This window comes from Pan troglodytes, chromosome 20 (genome assembly GCF_028858775.2).
Source record: "Pan troglodytes isolate AG18354 chromosome 20, NHGRI_mPanTro3-v2.0_pri, whole genome shotgun sequence".
Taxonomy (NCBI): Eukaryota; Metazoa; Chordata; class Mammalia; order Primates; family Hominidae; genus Pan; species Pan troglodytes.
The window spans coordinates 53,881,094-53,899,663 of NC_072418.2; the positions used below are offsets into that span (position 1 = coordinate 53,881,094).

Here is an 18,570-nt window from a genome sequence, read left to right on the forward strand (position 1 = left end):
AGAGTAAATATTTTAGCTTATGTGGACCAAGAGAGAAAAATGGAAGATATTATGTAGATATTTAATAGCAGGAAAGAAAATAAAATTTCACAATTTTTAATTGATGAAATTCAAAATGTAGTAATGATAATTTAGTGCAAATTTTTTGTTGCTATTCCTTATCAAGCTCACGCCTGTAATCCCAGCACTTTCGGAGGTGGAGGCAGGCAGATCACCTGAGGTCAGGAGTTCAAGACCAGCCTGACCAACATAGAGAAACCTTGTCTCTACTGAAAATACAAAAAATTTTAGCCGGGCATGATGGTGCATGCTTGTAATCCCAGCTACTCAGGAGACTGAAGCAGGAGAATTGCTTGAGCCAGGGAGGCGGAGGTTGCGGTGAGCCGAGATCACGCCATTGCACTCCAGCCTGGGCAACAAGAGCGAAACTCCATCTCAAAAAAAAAAAAAAAAATTTAGCTCAGGAGATTTGGTCCAACAGCTGTAATTTGCCATCCCCTGTTTTAAAAATGCATAATAAAATATTTAAGAATGAGATGTTGTGGTGACTGAGATTGCTTCAAAATATTCCGGCATTAGGGAAGTGTGTGGTGGGAATATAGGTGAAACAATAATTGGTTTTGCATTAACTTTTTTTTTTGAGATAGGGTCTCACTCTGTTACCCAGGCTGGAGTTCAGTGGTACAATCATAGCTCATTGCAGTCTCAACCTCTCAGGCTCAAGTGATCCTCCCACCTCAGCCTCCTGAGTAGCTGGGACCACAGACGCATGCCACCATGCCTGGCTAATTTTTTAATCTTTTGTAGAGACCAGTCTCCCTATGTTGCCCAGACTGGTCTTGAATGCCTGGGCTCAAGCAATCCTCGTGCCTCGGCCTTTCAAAGTGCTGAGGTTACAGGCGTGAGCCACTGCACCGGACCTTGCATTCATTATCGAAGTTGGATGGTGGTATATGAAGACACATTATGTTATTCTATTTTGCATGTGATTGAAATTTTCCATAATAAAAATTATAAAACAATTCTTTGAGTTGAGATGTCCCCTCCAGAAATGCATCCCTGGCATCAGAAGTTTAATGCCATGCTTGAAAGACTTCCTCAGGATTTCTGGTATGGGGGAACTGTCATAAAGCATCAGGGAGATTGATGAATGCAAGGTATCTCACACACCCACGCCCCTTGTGGAGAATTGCCTTCCCATAGCACTAAGTGGCCATGTTTCATATCACATGACTCCAAGTAGCCACTGATTGGCTAAGATTTGGTCACCTGACTGGGATGCCATCAAATGATTGGCCATTCAGTGACCAATGATGTGGCTGAAGAGGAAAAGGTGAGCTAGACGAATCAGATTCTCTTTCATGAGACTATTTTCTGAGAGATCCTAGTGAAGGAGGAGGCGAGGTTTAACTCTGGACTAGATTGAAGACAGCTGGAACAGGGAAAAGGCACCAAAAGCACATCTCCATAAGATGTGCACACCAGCACCATGACAGTTTACCACTGCCATGACAACACCCAAAATTTATCAGCCCTTTTCTAGAAATTTCTGAATAACCCACCCCTTAATTTGCATGTAATTGAAAATGGGACTAAATATGACTACAGAACTGGCCCTGAGCTGCTACTTTGTGCTCAATGCCTATGGGGTAGCCCTGCTCTGCAAAGAGCAGTACCTCTGCTACTGTGCAGTACTGTTTCAAGAAAAGTCACTAACACCACTGGGTTGCCCTTGAATTATTTCCTGGACAAAGCCAGGAACCCTCCCTGGCTAAGCTCCAGTTTTGGGCCCACCTGGCCTGCACCACTAGAAGAGTGACTATATCCTTGTAATAACTACCCCCTCCACACTCATCTTTCCCTAAAACAAGTTATGTTAAGCCTTTGCTTTAATGAAAACTTTCCCAAATGCCCTTTGCGTCACACTTCAATTTGGACACACCACTCATTTCCTTCTACCACAGCAGACACCACCAGATGGCTCTAGGCTGTGAGAAAGAGTTCTATCTGGATTTTTGGGAGCTCTCAAGATTTTTGACCCGAGTGGTGGTTTCATGGTTGTTCATTTGTGAATATTTAAGCTGTTCATATATTTTCTGCACTCTTTTCTATGCATATGTCCCAATGTTTTCCCTTTTCTTCTTTTGTTTTTTTTTTTTTAAATAAAAATAGAGATGAGGTCTTACATTGTTGCCCAGGCTGGTCTTGAACTCCTGGGCTCAAGTGATCCTCCCACCTCAGCCTGTGAAAGTGCTGGAATTACAAGCATGAGCCACCATACCTGGCACAATTATTATTATTATTAATTAATTTATTTATTTATTTTGAGACCGAGTCTCGCTCTTGTCGCCCAGGCTGGAGTACAATGGCATGATCCCTGGCTCACTGCAACCTCCGCCTCCTGGGTTCAAGCGATTCTTCTGCCTCAGCCTCCTGAGTAGCTGGGTTTACAGATGCCCGCCACCACACCCCGCTAATTTTTGTATTTTTAGTAGAGATGGGGTTTTGCCATGTTGGCCAGGCTGGTCTCGAACTTCTAACCGCAGGTGATCCATCCGCTTCGGCCTCCCAAAATGCTGAAATTACAGGCTTGAGCCACCGCACCTGGCCAATTATTTTTTAAAGGGGGAAAATTTTATCTCCAAAGCTTGTGAACACTTTGCTCAGGAAAACTAAACACAAACTCTTTCAAAACTGTCTTTCACATACCAGCCCACTGAATGTTTGAAAACCTTTGTATGTATTTTCTCCCCTGAAATAAAGCTCTTACCCAAGTTCTTCCGGAAAACGAGGGATCACTTTAGGCAGTGGTGATGGCCAAAGTGACCATGAGAACTTGGTTTCTGCACATCCCCACCTAGCCTGCCAGCAGGAACAATCCCGGATCCCCATCCAGCCCTACCCGCAGGGCCAAAACACAGACAGGCAAGGAACCAGAGAGTTGTGAGTTTATTCAGGGAGATCTAGTGCTTATCCTAGAATCAGCCCTTGCTGCCTATGATCTTCTTGATCCAGTCCAGGTAGCGGCAGATGTTGGTGTAGACGCCAGGTTTGTCGGACCTCCCACAGGGGTCTGAGCCCCAGGATGTGATGCCCTGGAGTGCACCGTCACACACCAGGGGGCCTCCAGAATCGCCCTAGACAGGGAGAATGAGAACAGCCTTGCATCTGAGATGTCCACGACGTCCCTTTTCCTGCTGTCCCAGCGTTTTACCAGTTCTTTGGCATGATTGGTCCCCTGTAGCCAATGGGGGTAAAAGCATTGTCCCCTGAGATCAGTCAGGACAGGGCTTGGGGCTTCCATGTACAGACAGACATGGTGTCTAAGGGTAGTGGTCAAAACACTGACACAAGAGGGGAAAGAATGAAATCCCAGCCAGGCTTGGTGGCTCACACCTGCAATCCCGGCACTTTGGGAGGCCGAGGCGGTAGATCACTTGAAGTCAGGCGTTCCAGACCAGCCTGGCCAACATGGTGAAACCCTATCTCTACTAAAAATACAAAAACTAGTTGGGTGTGGTGGTGCATGCCTGTAATCACAGCTACTCGGGAGGCTGAGGTGGGAGAATTGCTTGAACCGGGAGGCAGAGGCTGCAGTGAGCCAAGATTGTGCCACTGCACTCCAGCTTGGGGGACAGAGCGAGGCCTTGTCTCAAAAAAAAAAAAAAAAAAAAAAAAAAAGAGTTCTCGAGGGTCCAATCCAGGGAGAAGACAGTAGGGATTACTTGGAGAGGACTGAGCTGAAGTTTCCTCTGTTCCTGGCCAATAGTGAAGGCATCATTGATTGCAGTTGCCAAACATAGGAGAAAGGATCAAGATTCTTATGGACACACACACACGCACACACATACACACACACACACACACACACACCCCCCATATTCCCAAGGGACCATGGCTGAAATATTTGTGGAAGAGACCGCAGTCTCTATGGAACAATCCAGAGACTGGCTTTCATGGCAGTATCGCTGATGGAAACGACTCCATTCTTGGCCAATGGGGAAGAAAGCATTGTCTTTAGGGACCAGTCATTGGCAAAGGTGGTGAGGCTTCCAGGAAGCGGACAAAGCCAGGGGAAAGTGCTAGGAACAACGAAGTTGCAGTTAGAAGAGAGAGTTATATCTATGACAAATCCCAAGAGAAAGGGATGGGAGCTCATTGAGGAGGCACTGAAGTCAATGGCACCATTTACTCCAGCCAACTGGGAAGACACCATTGTCTCCCAAGCAACCAATCACAGGAGAAGGGAACCAGCCTTGGGATTCTAGCCCGGTCTCAAAGAAAAGTGGCTGACCACCGGGCCGGTGGTAAAGTCGGCACAAATTCCACGATGTAATGCTGGGAACCAGAGAGCAGGCAACTCGTCTAAACTCTAGCCTCAGACTCTCTCCTTGCTGGACATCTACCCCACCCTCTATAGCCCCCAACTCTGCATCCCATCCTGTAGTTAAGGGTTCGAAAGAAAACAGCAGCAGCAATTCAATGCTCCTAATCCCTATGCGGTGTGACTTTCAGAGAGAGAGTTTGGCTTCTCTGAACCTAGCTCCCAATCCATAGAGATAGGGGTGAACACTCCGGGTGCTAAGTCTTTGGGGTCACTCCCCTTACCACCCCCACCCCCATCCAAGCCTTGAACCTCGAGGGGGCAATGAGGGATGTGTGAGGAGAAGGATTTCAGAAATTGCTCACCTGGCACGTGTCAGCCCCTTTGCTGCTGCCTGCACAGACCATGCCATCTGTGATCTGCCCCGGGTAAGCATCCTCACACTTCTTCTGGGGAAAGATTTTTACTTCTGCACAGTTGAGAGTGTCAGGAAAATTCTCTGAGGGGGAAGAGGTTGTAAGGTTCCCTGAGAGAGCAGCCCTTTGCCTCCATCCCTGTCTGGATCTAACCCCCTTTCTTTCCAGGATGTAATGGGGGAGCTTTCCAGCTGCATGGGGGAATTTTCTGACACTGTGCACGGGGGACATCACTTCTCACCACATTAAACGAAGCTGTACTTGTTGCTATTGGGCTTTCTCCATCTAGAGAGGGGCCCTCGGATCTCACGTGTTTTTTCTTGCCCTGAGCCATTTTCAAATCAAGGGGCTGGGGGTTACTTGGAAGTGCCCCTTTATGGTACCTCTGACCCTCTCTTTCCAGTCTTCCTGCCCTCAGACAACTGGGTCCTCAATCTGTGCTAAATCCTGCTCCTTCCAAATGTCACCTCCTCCTGGAAGCCTTCCCTGACCACTCGAATTAAAAAATACCATCCCTCCATTACTCCCTATCCTTTTACGCTCCACAATATTTCCTTACAGCACTTAACTCTACCTAATGTTTTATTTTATGTGTATTTGTTTATTGTCTATTTCTTCCACCTAGCTTGCAACTCCATAACGACAAGGACTTTGTACAGTTTGCTCATGGCTGTATATCCAGCGCCTGCAACAGCACCTCGGCATACTAGGTGCTCAGTAAATAAGAGTTGAATTAATAATTGAAGGTGGAATTGATCTTTTTTATTAACCACTTTTGAGGAATAGACTTCTCCAAAGCCTCTTTGAGGGGGAAAAACTTCCATCTGGCATCTCTACGTGCCAAAAGCAATATGCTCATAATCTCATTTAATCCTCACAACAGCGCTTTGAAGGAGAGATGCATTCATTCATTTCATTATTTATTCATCAGGTCATCCATTCAACAAATATTTATTGAGCATCTACCATGTAGCAGGCACCATTCTGAGCACTAGGAGAACACAATGAAGAAAACTGATGTAACCTGAACCCTCACGTAGCTAAAAAATCTATTGGTTAATGATTCCCATTTTGCAGATAAGGAAAGTGAGGCTCAGAGATGGAAAGGAATTTGCCCAGGGAGAAAGGGCAGAGCCATAATTTGAACTGATCTACTTGATTTGCGAGCACGTGTGTTTCCACAGCCGCAAACTGTCTCATCCAAAGCATTCAGAGCAGGAGTGAGGCAGGCAGGGACCTGAATGCTGACTTTGCCACTTCCTGGAGAAGCTCCTTGACTCTCTTAGCTGAGTCCCAATGTTTTCACTGTGAAGGAAGGCGAGGGGCTGTCTGGATTCTGGAGTCCCAAAGGGACAGCTTCATTGGAGGTCCAGATTTTGAGGTCCAGAGTCAAGAGGGAGTTAGGACTGCTGGGTCCTGGGAGAAGAAGGGCCTAGACTCCCGGGTCTGAGGGAAAAGGGGACCAGGGCCCAGGTTTCCTGGGTTCAAGAAGGAGAAAAAGGCCGGGGGCGGTGGCTCATGCTTGTAATCCCAGCACTTTGGTAGGCCGAGGCGGGCAGATCACTTGAGATCAGGAGTTCGAGACCAGCCTGGCCAACATGGCGAAACCCTGTCTCTACAACAAATACAAAAATTAGCTCGTGTGGTGGTGGGTGCCTGTAATCCCAGCTACTCGGGAGGCTAAGGCTCGAGAATCGCTTGAACCCAGGAGGCAGAGATTGTAGTGAGCTGAGATTGTGCCACTGCACTCCAGCCTGGGCGATTGTGTGAAACTGTGTCCCCTCGCAAAAAAAAAAAAAAAAAAAAAAAAAAAAGGAGGGAGGTGGGGGAGAAGGTGCTTAGGAGCCTGTTTTCCTGGGCCTCTGAGAAGTCCAAATATCCCAAGTGTGTTAAGATTATATAAAATCCTATACAACCAAAGGTCCCATAGGGTAGTGCTCTCCGCCATACAGGAGGGGCTTTTCTGGCCCTGCTTAACAATCTGCTAGTTGGTTCTTTCTCTCACCACTCTTGTTAGTAGTCAGATCTTCAAGGCTTCTCATATGACTCCTGCTTGTGAATCTCAACATCATGATCACTTTCCCTTCTTTGTCTCCCTCTGGGGGACCAAGCTTTGCCAATAGCTTGGGTTCCACTGGGCCAACCAGCTCCTCTCCCTCCCATTAGTGGACAAGCCCACTACCTCGGGGACTGGTGACAGTGCCCCAGCCTGAGACGGTGCACTTCTGGCCAGGCTGGGTGCAATGATCTGCCAGGCTGATGGGCTTCACTTTGGACCCCAGGGATGCCTGGTCACGCAGTTGAAGAAGCATCAGATCGTGGTTGTGGTCCTCCACGTCGCTGCTGTTGTAGCAGGGGTGTGGGATGGACTGCACCACAGGTATTTCTTGCTCTGGGCCATCTTTATTCTGTAGGCTGTGGTCTCCCAGGCGTACTGTGTATTTCCTGTAATGGCGGGGATAGTTTGGGACCCAGGCAGGGGTATTGCCCCCAGCCCCCTCCTCCTTCAGACCCAGGAGTCCAGTCCTCAGCTCTCTCCTTCCTGAGTCGAAACCCCAGCCCCCTCTTTCCTTAAGCCCCAGCCGACCTCTGCCCCCATCATCCACTCACGGTTTTTTACAGTGGGCAGCTGTAAGGACCCAGTTGCCACCTACAAGGACACCGCCACAGAGTAGTTGCTGGCCCTGGAACAAGGCCGCCTGCCAAGGCTGCGAATGGGGTTGGCACTCATGACCCCCCAGCACCTTGTCCTCCTGTGCCCTGGAGTGTCCTGCAGCAGGAGGGAGAGGGTTGGATCGCCACCCTCTGGGGCAGTGCGAGGGCTGGGAAGGCCACTGTGGGTTCAAATGGACACACGGCAAATTCTCTGCATACAACTTAGTGAGGAGGTCCAGGCATCCACACGCTGCCACACGGGGACACTCATTTCAGTCCATGTGTCATCATACAAGAGTCACACACCCAAGAATGCCCCCACATGCTTCCACGTGAGTCTACGGGCTCCGTGTACTCCCAGGTGAATCTATGCCCCCAAGCAAGCAGCCCCCAAAGGCTGTAGCTATTCAGACAATTTACAGCATCACGGAACCTACTCCTACCTGCTGCTACCTGTTTCTTGCCTCTATCCACCCTGAGGAAAGCCCACAGAGGCTCCTGCACCGTATCGCACTCTTCACATCCGTGCACACGCACCCACATAACCCCCGCGGCATTCCCACAGACTCCCCAGCGCCACTGCTGCCTTCAGATCCCTCCCCTCCGGAGGCCTCCGCAACCCTCCTCACCTGCCCAGGCTCCCCCCAGCAAGAGCAGGAACATCCACGTCTTGGCCGCACGAGGTCGGGGGCGTCCCATGGTGAGGTCTGCGAAATGGAGAGGGCGGGGCCGGTAAACAGGAAGGAGGAGCCTGAGCTCCCAGTTCTGGATTTGGGCACTGGGGAGGCAGCCGAGAGTATCTGGGGCTGTTCTGGGCTTCTCTGGAGGAAGGAGGAGGCTGGGGGACTGGATTCCTACATTCCAAGAGAGGAGGGAGTCCTGGATGTCTGGGTCTGAGGGGACAGGGAGCTGGGAGCTGGGACTCCTAAATTAGGGAGAGGAGGAAGCCGGGGTCCAGACTGCTGGATCTCGACAGAGAAGGGCATCTGAGGCTGGGGTCCTGGAATCTGGAGAAGGAGGGTCCGGGGCCTGATGTCTGTGTCTGAGTACCTCTGCACCTCACCTTCCAGAATCCAGGGGCGGGGTCACCTACTGATTCGGACCCAGTGGAGGAGGCCCCAGTACTTCAGTTCTCTGCCTGGTACACGATTCTGGAGCCTTTTAACTGGGAATCTCCACCTCCTGCTCCTCCTCCTTCTCCTCCTGCACTAGAGCCTGGGGAGCTTCTGGGAACTGGAACACTGGGTGTGAGTGAGAAGGGGCGGAGGGGACTGAACGTGAAATCTTGAGGGAGGAGGGGCTGGAATCTCAGACTCCTGAGGCTAGGGAGAGGAGGGACTCAGGAGGACTCGGTGCTGAGACTCTAGGATCTGAAACATAAAGGGCTGGGGGCCAAGATTTTAGTTCTGAGAGGGGAGGAGGCTGGGGGCCTGGATTCCTGGGTCTGAGGGAGGAGAGGCTGGGGGCCTGGACTCCTAAATCTAAGGGAGGAGGGGCTGGGACCTGGGATTTAGGTCTGACCGAGGAGGGGCTGGGGGCCCAGACTCCTGGGTCTGAGGGAGGAGGGGGCTGCTAGGGGCCAGAACTCCTGGGTCTGAGGGAGGAGGCGCTGGGGGCCTGGATTCCTGGGTCTGAGGGAGGAGGGGGCTGCTAGGGGCTGAGACTCCTGGGTCTGAGGGAGGAGGGGGCTGCTAGGGGCCAGGACTCCTGGGTCTGAGGGAGGAGGGGCTAGGGGCCTGGATTCCTGGGTGTGAGGGAGGAGAGAGCTGGGGGCTAAATTCTAAGTACTTTTAAAAGGACAAGCTTGGAAGCTGATCTTTTGTGGGAGGAGGGGGCTGCTGCCAGTAACCGGGAACCGAAGAAAGGCAGGTCTTCTAGGGTCAGAAACCAGAGGGTGGATCAGGCCCCGCCCGCTGTCCCCTGAGAGGTCCGGGATCTGGGAGGGCAGGTTTGGGAGGCACTGTGACCTGGTTTCCCCTTCCCCTGGAGGCGGCAAGACCAACCCAAGCAGAACCCAGGAGTCTTGCTGCAATAGGGCTGATGGACAGAGACTTTAGGCAGAACTTACTAGGGGTTTAAGGGGGAGTTGCAAGGCGGTACCGGTTCCCTCATCTGCCCTTCACCGCCCACCCGTTTGCCCTCCACTCATCTCACAGCTCAGGCAGAAAGAAGGTGCGGTTTCCCGCGTTTACTGAAAAATCATCCATTGGCTCTAAAGGTATCCAGACCCTCCCTCAATTTCCCCCCAGGTCTCCGCCAGGATTCAAACCCAGCACACGCCCAGGACGGGGCCACAAGGGGCTGAGCTCTACACTGCCCGAGCTCCACGTGGGCGGAGCTACTGCGCCCCTGACATCACGAGGGGCGAGATCTCTGGTGAAGGAGGCGGGGCCACAAGGGGTGGAGTCCCGAGGGGAAGTCCCACTGGGCAAAGTTCCGAGGGGCGGAGCTATTTTGTGTAAGTGGTTCCTTGGGGCGGAGCCACAGGCTGTGCTGTTCCAAGAGGGAGGTGATGGCTGTCGGTGACGTCATAGAGACGGGCTCTGAAGGGCGTGTCCCTGCTCCGTTCCGAGGGGGCGCGACTGTGTCTTGCTTGACCTCGTGAGGGGGCGGAGCCTCAGGGGCGGAGTCTCAGTGTCCAGAGGGGAGTCTCAGGGCAGCTGGAGGTCCAGGGCGGGAATCATTGAGGCTGGAACCCTACGAGAACCCCCTACCCCGTGCCCTTCGGCCTCTCTTGGTCTTCCAAGGTGCCCCCGTGGCGCGCGGGATCAGTTCTCCATGATTTCTTGGATCCAGTCAAGGTAGTGGCATACGCTGGTGTAGACTGCGGGGCGCCGGGGTCTGGAGCAGGGCTCAGCACCCCCAGACACCACGCCTGCCAAGGTTCCATTGCAAACCAGGGGGCCCCCAGAGTCACCCTGTACGCGAGAGAAGGGCAGAGGAACTATTAGGCCACTCTGTTCATGACAATTACACGGGCCACTTCTTCCCTCCCAGAAAGGCCCCAGCCCCTTCCTCCTCCAACATCCGAGAGTCCTCCATCTCCAGACTCTTCTTCCTCAGACCCAGGAGTAAAAGCTCAGAGCGCCCACCTCCCCGCAGGACCTAACCTCCTCCTCCCCGAGGACTCAGACTCTGGACGCCCAGCCCACTCCTCCTGTAGATCCAGAAGTCTGGACCTCCAGACCTTTTCTCTTTTACACTAAGGAGTCCAGGCCCTGGTCCCGTCCTCTCCCAGGAACCAGGTATCCCAGTCTCCTTCTCATTTTGACCCAGGAAGGCTGGGGGCCGACCCCTCTGCTCCCCTAAATCCTAGAAAACTTGGCAGGACAGCCTCATTTTCCCCAGAGTAAGGTCTCACCTGGCAGGAACCTCGGCCCCCCTCCCAGAGGCCTGCACAGAGCATGCTGTCCGAGATGTGGCCAGGGTATGCCCAGTGACAGAGTTTGTTCTCCAGGATGCTGATGTTGGCACACTGCAGTGTGACTGGAAACAGCGCTGTCAGGGAAGAGAACTGTCAAGGATCTGCAACTGTCTCCAACACACTCAGCACCCCACTGCCCTGAGTCCTCCCTGCAGCTTTTCCAAAGGACCCATGGAGCCACATTTAGGACTCTCAAAGATAGAGACAAGAGACGGTGACAGAGAGACAGTCATAGCACGCAAGAGAAACAAATGGAGACAAGGAGGAAGAGGGCCAAGTAGAGAGAGAGGCTGGCCGGGCACCGTGGCTCATGCCTGTAATCCCAGCGTTTTGGAGGCCGAGGCTGGCGGATCGCTTGAGGTCAGGAGTTTGAGACCAGCCCAGCCAACATGGTGAAACCCCATCTCTGCTAAATATACAAAAATTAGCCGGGCATGGTGGCAGGCGCCTGTAATCCCAGCTACTCGGGAGGCTGAGGCACGAGAATCACTTGAACCTGGGAGGTGGAGGTTGCAGTGAGCCGAGACTGGTCACTGCACTCCAGCCTGGGAGACAGAGCAAGACTCCGTCTCAAAAAAAAAAAAAAAAGAAAAAAAAAGAAAGGAAGGAAGAGAAACAGAAAGATGCAAGCAGAGAGCCAAGAGATAAGAGATGCATATATAACTCCCTAGCACTTTGGGAGGCTGAGGCGGGCGGATCACAAGGTCAAGAGATTGAGACCATCCTGGCCAACATGGTGAAACTCCGTCTCTACTGAAAATACAAAAAATCAGCTGGGCGTGCTGTTGCGCACCTGTAGTCCCAGCTACTCGGGAGGCTGAGGCAGGAGGATCGCTTAAAACCCAGGAGGTGGAGGTTGCAGTGAGCCGAGATCACACCACTGCACTCCAGCCTGGGCAACAAGAGCAAGACTCAGTCTCTTAAAAAAAAAAAAAAAAAAGAAATAGAAAAAGACCCAGACCTCAAGGGGTGGAATGAAGGCAGTGAGATAAAGGGAAAGAGATTCACAGGAAGATGGTCACTGATGGAGACAGAGACATAGACAGAGATACCAGATACAGTGTAGTCAGTATAGATGTGGATATGGATATATAATACACATGTGCATCTATATAAGACATGGGTGCAGGCTCCGATGCATCAAGGGATATGATAAACAGAATTGGTAAACAGAAGTCGGGGACGGGGGCTGTGCAGGGAGACAGGAGCCATTTGGGTCCATTGGAGTGAATCAGAGAACTTATCTTGGCTGAAGGGGGCAGCCTCCATTGACTCAGCCCAATGCTTGCTATTTTGGGAATGTGAGTTCTTCAAACTTTTTCAAGTGAATCCAGAAACCTGGCTTTTGTATAAAACTTTCCAAGTTTTAGATATTGGCAGCAACAAATTCAGACTGTTTTTCCAATCCACTGACCCAATTTGGCTAATGGGTCAGTGATCCGTGACTCTGAGAAACATGGTCTTATTCCCATACTAAGATGAACGCATTTCACATTTAAACATCTCTGGGCCAGGTACAGTGGCTCACACTTGTAATCTCAGCACTTTGGGAGGCCAGGAGTTTGAGACTAGCCTGGACAACATAGCAAGACCTCATCTTTGCTAAAAATAATAAAAATTTTTAGCATAAGGCTTAAGTTAAAGGAGGTCCCATCATGGAGCAATGCATGATGGGAAATTCCCACACAGCATCTCTTACCACAATCAGTGTTTTATTCATGGAGGGAAGAAAATTGGAACAGTATGGATGGTCACTTTTCAGAGGCAATGGAGAGAGGATTCCTGCATCAGGTGGATTCCAGGATACTATTAGAATGCCCAGAATCTAAGATTCTAGAATTCTCAGATTCTGACACACTATTATCCATGATTCTAGAATCTAGAGGCTCAAGGTTTAGAGTTTTATGAATCCAAGATTCTAACATTCCAGATTCCCCTGGATCAAAAAACTCCAGGATTCTAACATTATCTGAATTAAATCTAAGATTTGACTAGATTTTAAAAAGACTAGAATTTTGGCTGGGTGCAGTGGCTCATGCCTGTTTTCCCAGCACTTTGGGAGTCCAAGGCGGGCAGATCACAAGGTCAGGAATTTGAGACCAGCCTGGCCGATATGGTGAAACCCCTGTCTCTACTAAAAATACAAAAAAAAAAAAGATAATAATAATAATAATAATAAATAATTAAAAAATGACCCGGGTGTGGGATGTGGTGATGCATATCTGTAATCCCAGCTACTTGGGAGGTTGAGGCGAGAGGATCACTTGAGCCCAGGAGTTCAAAGCTGCAATGAGCCGTGATTACACCGCTGCACTCCAGCCTGAGCAACAAAGCGAGACCCTGTCTCAAAAACAAACAAACAAACACTCTGAAATTAGAATGTGTCTTCCAGAAAATGGTGTTATATAATCAATGGGATCTAATGGGATCTTTCCTCCTCCTCCTCCTCCTTTTTTTCTTCTCCTCCTCCTCCTTCTTCCACTTCTTCGCAGTTCATGAAATAATGGCACATCTTAAAAATGCTAGCATCTTATATTTGGTTAAATATATCGATTGGCAGATAGAGAGAGAGAGGAGAGAGAAAAGGAGAAGACAGAGATGAAAAGGCAGAGACAGAGGGGTGAGGGAGCAAGTTTCAGAGAGAGTTCTGGGCCAGGTCATACCCTTGGGGCTGGACACGGCCCCCCAGCCTGAGATGAGACACTGCATGCCTGGGGAGACACAGGTCTGGCTGAGGTTGAGGGGCTGCACAGCAGGACTCAGACGTGCCTGCCTGGGCAGGCGGATCAGCATGATGTCATCATTGTGGTCATTGGCGCTGAGGTCCTTGTTGAAGCCAGGGTGGGGGAAGAAGTCCGTAACCCGGAACAGCTGCTCCGGACCCTCCCATTTCCAGAGGTGGTGCTCTCCAAGGCGGACCCACAGATACCTGCTGGGACAGGCCTCAGAGGTCAAGCTGGGGGGAAGGTAAAAGTCCTTTCAGCCCCAGCCCTCTTTTCCTGTCCATCAGGGTGCTGTGTGACCCTCCGCAAGCCACACACCCTCTCTGCACCCTCATCATCTATATCTGGTCCAGGGTACTGTGATTTTAAGCGAGGCACACACCTCCTCTGGGTCCCTGGTCCCCACTCTGATGTTTTGTGTGTCTCCATCTTTGTAGCTCTCCCCACAAAGCACCCGCTCCTAGTCCCAGGCTGAGTGAGCCACCTTCCTCCCTACTCACCTGGAGCCTTGGTGGTGACTTGGGTCCCTAGGAACGGTGTGGGCACGGGGGACCCCACCTACCGCATAACAACAGCCCCACCCCTGCCCCCACAGGTCTGGTGGCTTCTGTGGGAGCGGCTCTGTATGTCTGAGTGGTGTGTGTGTATACGTGTGTGTGTGTATGAAAGGGGATGAGATATGGAAAATCCCCAAATTGGGGGTCATCTCTGGCCTCAGCTTTTCCTGTCTATCATATCCTTCACCCTTCAGTGCATGTCTTCCTGGTGTCTAACCTTAAGCCCTCACCACAGTCTCAGCGCACTTGTTTCATTTCTGGTCCCTGCCCTAGACAGCTGGGATCCTTTCGGGGTTGACAAGTCCATTCCCCAGCCTCTGACCTCTGACATTAGGCAGCAGGCTAATGACTGCGAATTCAGGGTTGGGGAACCAGAAACATCTGTGTCTGTCTCTCTCTGTCATTCTTGCTGTCTTGGCTCTGGATCTGGAAAAGTAGTCCTCACCCCTACATCCCTTCATCCCCCTACCCTTCCCCTGCCTCTGACTCTCTGCCACCTTCATATCTCTGCATTTCTCCTGCTTCACTTTCGGTTGAAATCTGAACATCGTTCTCCCAGTCTGATGTATAGGCTTAAGTTAAAGGAGGTTCCATCATGGAGCAATGCATGATGGGAAATTCCCACACAGCATCTCTTACCACAATCAGTGCTTTACTCATGGAGGGAAGAAAATTGGAACAGTATGGATGGTCACTTTTCAGAGGCAATGGAGAGAGGATTCCTGCATCAGGTGGATTCCAGGATACTATTAGAATGCCCAGAATCTAAGATTCTAGAATTCTCAGATTCCGACACACTATTATCCATGATTCTAGAATCTAGAGGCTCAAGGTTTAGAGTTTTATGAATCCAAGATTCTAACATTCCAGATTCCCCTGGATCAAAAAACTCCAGGATTCTAACATTATCTGAATTAAATCTAAGATTTGAACCTAGAATTTTAATGTTCTGGGACAAAAAGACTAGAATTTTGGCTGGGCGCGGTGGCTCACGCCTGTAATCCCAGCACTTTGGGAGTCCGAGGCGGGCAGATCACAAGGTCAGGAGTTCGAGACCAGCCTGGCCAATATGGTGAGACCCCCGTCTCTACTAAAAATACAAAAACAAAAAAAAAATAGCCTGGCATGGTGGTGCATACCTGTAATCCCAGCTACTCAGGAGGCTGAGGCAGGAGAATTGCTTGAACCCGGGAGGCAGAGGTTGCAGTGAGCTGAGATTGTGCCACTGCACTCCAGCCTGGGAGATAGAGGGAGACTCTGTCTCAAAAAAAAAAAAAAAAAGACTAGAATGTCATCAGTCTATAAATCTATAACCTTAGAAATTTAAGAGTCTGGGATTCAAATAGTTTAAGACTACAGAATTATCTGAATCTCAATATTCTAGGATACTGTGAATCAAAGATTCTAGTACTGTGAGTTTCAATACTCAATGAATCTAGAAAGCTCTGAATTTAAGATTCTAGGATCACACTAGCCATTATGGCTATTGAACACTTGAAATGTGGCTAGTCCATTTTGTAACAGGCTATATGTGTAAAATACAGAACAGATTTCAAAGGCTTAGTACCAAAACAAAAGTAAACTGTATCATTCATACGTATTTAAAAATTGATTACATGTCAAAATAAGTTTTTGGGTATGTCAAGTTAAATCTATTAGAATTAATTTTACTCATTCCTTATTTTTTAAATGTGTCCACCAGAAATTTAAACTTACACATGTGGCTGGCATCATAATTCCTCTGGGCAGTGCTGACCCAGACTGCTAAGATTCTAATAGTCTGCGAATCTATGATTCTAAAATTTGCTGAGGCTATTGCAAAATTTCATAAATTCAAGATTTTAGGATTCTACGATTCTGGATTTCTCTGGGTCAGTCTCGGATTCGAAGAGCCTAAGTTTCAAATCTTAGACTTCTCAAATGAGATATTGTCGGTCTCTAGAATTTTAGGATTTGGGAGGCTACCCTTCCTAATTCTAAGAGTCGAACTTGTGATATCAGAAGTGGAGGCTCCGCACTTCTGGCCTAAAGCACCCCTCACCCTCTCCTGACCCCCAGCCTCTGTCCCTCCCCAGCATGGCCAGCCCGGGTCACTCACGGCTTGCGGCAGTGGGCAGCTGTGAGCAGCCAGCGGTCACTGATGAGGGTCGCCCCACAGAAGAGCCGAGTGAGGTGGAAGAGGCCGGCCTGCCAAGGCTGGGAGTTGGGGCGACATTCCTCGGCCCCGATGGCACGGGTGTCTGCCCAGCCATGCCCTGGGGTGGGGACGAGGGACAAAGGGGTCAGCGAAGAGCAGGCTGGGAGGGCAGGGAGAGGATGCTGAGAAGCCTAGAGGGCAGGAGGCAGAAGCCTGGGATGGGAGGAAAGAGCAAGGTGACCTTAGTACAGCCGTGAAGGGGCAGCCAGCCCGGCAGCCTCACCTGCCAGCAGAGAGAGCAGAGCACAGAGGAGTCCCAGCTTCATGAGCCCTGGGCACCTGGATCCTGGAACGTGCACCCGGCGTCCAGCGCTTCTTTATGCTAAGCCATGCCATCTCCTTCCTCCTCCATGGGGCCGCCCCTGTGATTAATCGGGGTTGGGAAATGTCCCTGGGGGAGGGGGAAGCCCTGGGGCTGTGACAGGGGCCTTGGGAGAGGAGGTAAGTGCAGGAGGACCCCCCTTTTGGGATGAACTGGCGGCTTGCTGGGCCAGAGCTTGACTGAATGGAGGAGGAGTGCTGGGGGTGTGGAGAGGTTGTGGGCACCTCCTCTGGGGTCTTCAGAGTGGGAGCCCTCATTCCTCATCACCTTAGGCTACAAGATACAGAATCTTTTGTGTCCTGGAAAAGGAGGGAGATCCTTGAAGCCTAAGGTCCTGGGGTGCAGCAGGTTTATTTTGGATAAAGCAGTGGTGTGCAGAGACCAACCTCCCATGGCAGGCTGGAGGGATGTGCAGGGGGGACCACCCAGAAAGGAGGCGAGGGGTGGGAGACAGAGTCAGGACTCAGACACAAGAGCAAAAGATACAAAGAGAGGGAGGTACAGGCACAGAAGGACCCAAGATGAGAGGAGGAGTGGCAGGAGGAGACAGAACACGAGAAAGATTGAGGGAAATCCAGGTGGAGTGAGGCAGAGACCACAGGCAGCTGCACAGGTTTACACACCTCGCAGAACCTTCCCTGCCCTGGGGATTTGGGCCTCTTCCCACAAGGACAAGGCCCTCTCCTAGAATGTTGAGAAATCTGGTTCCATCTGGATTAACCCACTCTTGTCATAACCTGCCCCCTTCCCCACGGCTCCACCACCCAAGAACCCAGGTGCCCAACCTTCCAGGTAGCAAGTGCCCTGTGCTCTCTCTTAATACATCCTGATCTTTGCCAAATCCTGAGAACATTTGCTATATATTTTTTTCATCCATCTCCCTGCCCCCCACCCCATTGTCCTTTCCATCACCCCATCCTCCCTGCCTCTCTCCTCATCATTCCTTCTCACCAGGTGGACAGCTTCTGGAGGGCTGGGCCCAGGTCTGACTCATCTCTGTGTCCCAGCATCACCCCGTTCCAGGCGGAACAGGGCTTGCAGAAGTCCTCAGGAGATGTTCATTGAATGAGTGAATGTCTTTCTCCATATCCTTCTTTTCCTGGTGAACTCCTACTCATCCTTCAACACCCAACCTCAATTCTCCCTCCTCCAGGAAATCTCTGAGTTCCTCAGGCAGAGTCCATCTTTGCCTCCCCTGGGCACTTACGATCCCTTCCACTTTCTCCTGCTCACAGGCCTGGTTATGAAGCTGGGTCTGGGCTCCCCTTGAATGTTCTCTCACTGTGTCGTCATGGTTTGGAGCATGGACTCTGGAACTGGACCATGTGTGTCCAAATCTCAATGATTAGGTGTGATTAGTGATGAGGTGTGTGACTTTGGGCAAGTCACAAGACCTCTCTCAGTTGCTCCATCTGTTTTTTGTTTGTTTGTTTGTTTTCCAAAACAGAGTATTGCTCTGACACCCAGGCTGAAGTACAGTGGCGCGATCTCAGCTCACTGCAACCTCTGCCTCCTGGGTTCAAGCAATTCTCCTGCCTCGACCTCCCAAGTAGCTGGGACTAAAGGCATGCACCAAGACACCTGGCTAATTTCTGTACTTTTAGTAGAGACAGTGTTTCACCATGTTGGCCAGTCTGGTCTCCAACTCTTGACTCCGTGATCCGCCTGCCTCAGCCTCCCAAAGTGCTGGGATTACAGGCGTGAGCCACCGCACCTGGCCTGCTCCATCTGTTAAGTAGCAGTAATAACAAGGGTTGTTGGGGGGATTAAGCAAATTTACACACATGAAGCACATCAGTGTCTGACACATGGTAAATGTTCAATGTCTCTTCATCCCCTGCAGAAACCTGCGGTGCCTTTATCATAGCTCATTTCACCCTTGCCTGCAGTTGTCTCACTCCCTTTCCAGACAGGGAAGTCCTTGAGATCAGGGACTGGGTATCCACTATGTG

At 50.6% G+C, this 18,570-nt stretch overlaps 2 protein-coding genes across 4 annotated transcripts; both read right to left on the reverse strand.

Annotated features, from left to right (window-relative positions):
* Window positions 1-2,930: 2,930 nt before the first annotated feature.
* Window positions 2,931-9,333, reverse strand: KLK8 (kallikrein related peptidase 8). Of its 3 annotated transcripts, XM_009436138.3 has the most exons (6): window positions 8,459-8,906; window positions 8,025-8,102; window positions 7,351-7,510; window positions 6,923-7,185; window positions 4,690-4,823; window positions 2,931-3,137 (listed from the first exon to the last, which is right to left on the reverse strand). In XM_009436138.3, the coding sequence occupies exons 2-6, from the start codon at window positions 8,092-8,094 to the stop codon at window positions 2,982-2,984; spliced, it is 783 nt and encodes a 260-aa protein (XP_009434413.1). In that variant the 5' UTR covers window positions 8,095-8,102; window positions 8,459-8,906; the 3' UTR covers window positions 2,931-2,981. The 3 variants fall into 3 exon arrangements, with proteins under 3 accessions (XP_009434413.1, XP_063656471.1, XP_003316613.1); XM_063800401.1 differs by lacking the exon at window positions 7,351-7,510 and having other exon boundaries at window positions 8,459-9,333; XM_003316565.3 differs by lacking the exons at window positions 4,690-4,823; window positions 6,923-7,185; window positions 7,351-7,510.
* Window positions 9,334-9,563: 230 nt separating this feature from the next.
* On the reverse strand, window positions 9,564-16,606 carry KLK9 (kallikrein related peptidase 9). The gene is made up of 5 exons (XM_016936691.2): window positions 16,520-16,606; window positions 16,198-16,354; window positions 13,483-13,748; window positions 10,757-10,893; window positions 9,564-10,313 (listed from the first exon to the last, which is right to left on the reverse strand). The coding sequence occupies exons 1-5, from the start codon at window positions 16,560-16,562 to the stop codon at window positions 10,164-10,166; spliced, it is 753 nt and encodes a 250-aa protein (XP_016792180.1). The 5' UTR covers window positions 16,563-16,606; the 3' UTR covers window positions 9,564-10,163.
* Window positions 16,607-18,570: the final 1,964 nt, after the last annotated feature.